This window comes from Aythya fuligula, chromosome W (genome assembly GCF_009819795.1).
Source record: "Aythya fuligula isolate bAytFul2 chromosome W, bAytFul2.pri, whole genome shotgun sequence".
Classification (NCBI taxonomy): Eukaryota; Metazoa; Chordata; class Aves; order Anseriformes; family Anatidae; genus Aythya; species Aythya fuligula.
This window is the reverse complement of record NC_045594.1, coordinates 12,875,900-12,878,549: the sequence shown is the minus strand read 5'-3', so window position 1 is coordinate 12,878,549 and position 2,650 is coordinate 12,875,900. Positions and strand designations below refer to the sequence as shown.

The 2,650-nt window shown below is 51.9% G+C and overlaps 1 protein-coding gene across 1 annotated transcript; it reads right to left on the bottom strand.

Moving 5' to 3' along the window:
- Positions 1-800: 800 nt before the first annotated feature.
- Positions 801-1,736, bottom strand: LOC116501413 (olfactory receptor 14C36-like). Its single transcript, XM_032206948.1, has one exon. It carries the CDS (start codon positions 1,734-1,736, stop codon positions 801-803), a length of 936 nt encoding a protein of 311 aa, XP_032062839.1.
- Between the last annotated feature and the right edge of the window lie 914 nt (positions 1,737-2,650).

Below are 2,650 nucleotides of genomic sequence, written 5' to 3'. Positions count from 1 at the left end.
TGCCAGGCAGCTCTCCAACTACTCATCTCCCAGCCTGTAGCTCTGTTTGGGGTTGTTGAGCCCCAGGTGAAGAACCCGGCACTAGAACCCCAGAAAACAGAAGAGCAGGGAGCAACCTCTTGCCTTTATTCCGGGCAGCAGCTTTGGAGAGGTGTCCAGGCTTCTGGGTTTGCCCAGAGCAAGACCCTCCTGTAACTGTTGTGCTTGCAGAGAGGCAGCTGTAACCCAGGGTTGCACAGTGCCTGCTGCTGCCTGCAGGGACAGGGATGCCACTGCAGAGAGAACAGGACTGTCACCAAGGCATATGAGATATGATAGCTTATCCGAATAAAAGAGCACAGGAGAACACACTGGAAGCCAGAAGAGAGAAGCAGTGACAAGGCCACGTCCTGCTGCTGGCCATGGCCCTGGCTCCAGAGAAGCAGCAGCCCCCACCCAAACTCCATGTAGCAGCTGGGCTCTTAGCCCTGAGACCCTCCTGTGTACTGGGGCTCCTCCCCCAGCTCCTGAGTGTATGGGAAGAGATGGCAGCTGATAACAGTGTAGTTCTGATGTTTTGTTTTATTTACTTTTTTATTGTGTTTCTCTACATAACCTGCTTCTTTCAGTAATTAGATGACTGGGTATGATGACTGAGTAGATGACTGTAAATGAAAAAATAAAAATAAGAAATTCAGGTAGCAGGTTAACGATAACATAATTTAAATCAAAAGAAAAAAAATGTAGAAAATATTTATAGAGAAATATAGTAACAAAAATTTTCCTCACAGTTCCTGAAATAATCAGGGAACTCACAAACATTATTGATTGCAAAGAAGCATGTATCCAAAGAGTTTCCTTACTGCATCCTTGAACTCCTGGTTCCTCATGCTGTAGATGAGGGGGTTCACTGATGAAGGAACAACTGAGTAGAGAACTGACACAATAAGATCCATGGATGGGGAAGAGAGGGAGGGGGGCTTCAGATAGGCAAACATGACAGTGCTGATAAAGAGGGAGACCACGGCCAGGTGAGGGAGGCACGTGGAAAAGGCTTTGTGCCGTCCCTGAGAAGACGGCATCCTCAGCACTGCCCTGAAGATTTGCACGTAGGATAACACGATGAAAACAAAGCAACCAAAGGCTAAATAAACACTAAACACAAGTGGCCCAACTTCCCTGAGGTAGGCATCTGAGCAGGAGAGCTTGAGGATCTGGGGGATTTCACAGAAGAACTGGTCCAAAGCATTGCCTTGGCAGAGGGGCAGGGAAAATGTGTTGGCCGTGTGCAGGGCAGCAGTGAGAAAGCCACTGCCCCAGGCAGCTGCTGCCATCTGGGCACAAGCTCTGCTGCCCACGAGGCTCCCGTAGTGCAGGGGCTTGCAGATGGCAACGTAGCGGTCATAGGCCATGACAGTGAGAAGGTAATATTCTGCTCCAACCAAGAAAGCAAAGAGAAAGAGTTGGGCAGCACAGCCTTGATAGGAGATGGCCCTGGTGTCCCAGAGGGCATTGGCCATGGCTTTGGGCAGAGTGGTGGAGATGGATCCCAGGTCAAGGAGGGCGAGGTTGAGGAGGAAGAAGTACATGGGGGTGTGGAGGCGGTGGTCGCAGGCTATGGCGCTGAGGATGAGGCCGTTGCCCAGGAGGGCAGCCAGGTAGATGCCCAGGAAGAGCGCAAAGTGCAGGAGCTGCAGCTCGCGCGTGTCTGCGAATGCCAGCAGCAGGAACTCGCTCACAGAGCTGATGTTGGGCATTTGCTGATTTTGGACATAGAGCCTGCGAAATGAAAGAAAATATAAAGTATAAACCCTTATGAGTAAAGTCTCTGACTAAAATTCCCAGTAAAACCTTACATTACCCGTTTCCAAGAGGACCTTTGTCTATCTCCTTGTCTGGAGTCCTGCTTTCTGTTTGCTGAGCGTCCTGTACACAGCAACCACTTCTGCCCATCAGTCTCCAGTGGGACACCTCTAATCCAGTGAAATGGTTAATGTCGTTGCTGTGGAGGCACACCTAAACCAGAGGGCACATCCAGGAGGGCTGCTCTGTCCATTCCCTGGTGCCCAGCTGCTGGCTGCTTGCAGCACTCACCTGCGGGATGGATGCACACAGAGGCTGTGCTGAAAAACCACATCTCCCTGTCTGCAGCTCCTAAAGAACAGCTCAGAAAAGCCCTCGTGCAGTCTGTAAGCAGAGAGAAGAGAAGGGATATTCTCAGGTGCATCACTAACTTGTTTGTGTCTCAATTCAATGGAATAGGAAGCTCAGTCACCAGTGCAAATCCAACTACGCCGATAACATAGAGGCTGCCCCACTACCCTGTTAATATAGAGCCTACCCCACAATCAGAGCAGGAAGAGGCAGGCAGAGAGTGCAGAAAGTGCCTTCTCTTTGCAGGCAGCTCCTGCCCTGCCCTTCTTCTGCCCAAGCCCCTGGGCAGCTCCTCAGGCAGGCTGAGTGCTGAGCCTGGCAAGCAGCAGAGGCGCTGCCCTGGCACACAGCCCCTGAGGCACAGCAGGGACCCTGCTCTGCACCACAGCCCTGGGCACCCCTGTCTGCACCCCCGGCTTCTCCTTCCTCCAGGACCTGCAGCTGCATTGCCCTCCATCCAGAGACTTACTGTGTTCAGGGCTGGGAAATGTTCTCCCCCAGTGAGCTCTGTGCATCC

Coding starts and splice junctions, on each gene's coding strand:
- LOC116501413 (XM_032206948.1), bottom strand. CDS start 1,736: ATGCCCAACATCAGCTCTGTGAGCGAGTTCCTGCTGCTGGCATTCGCA.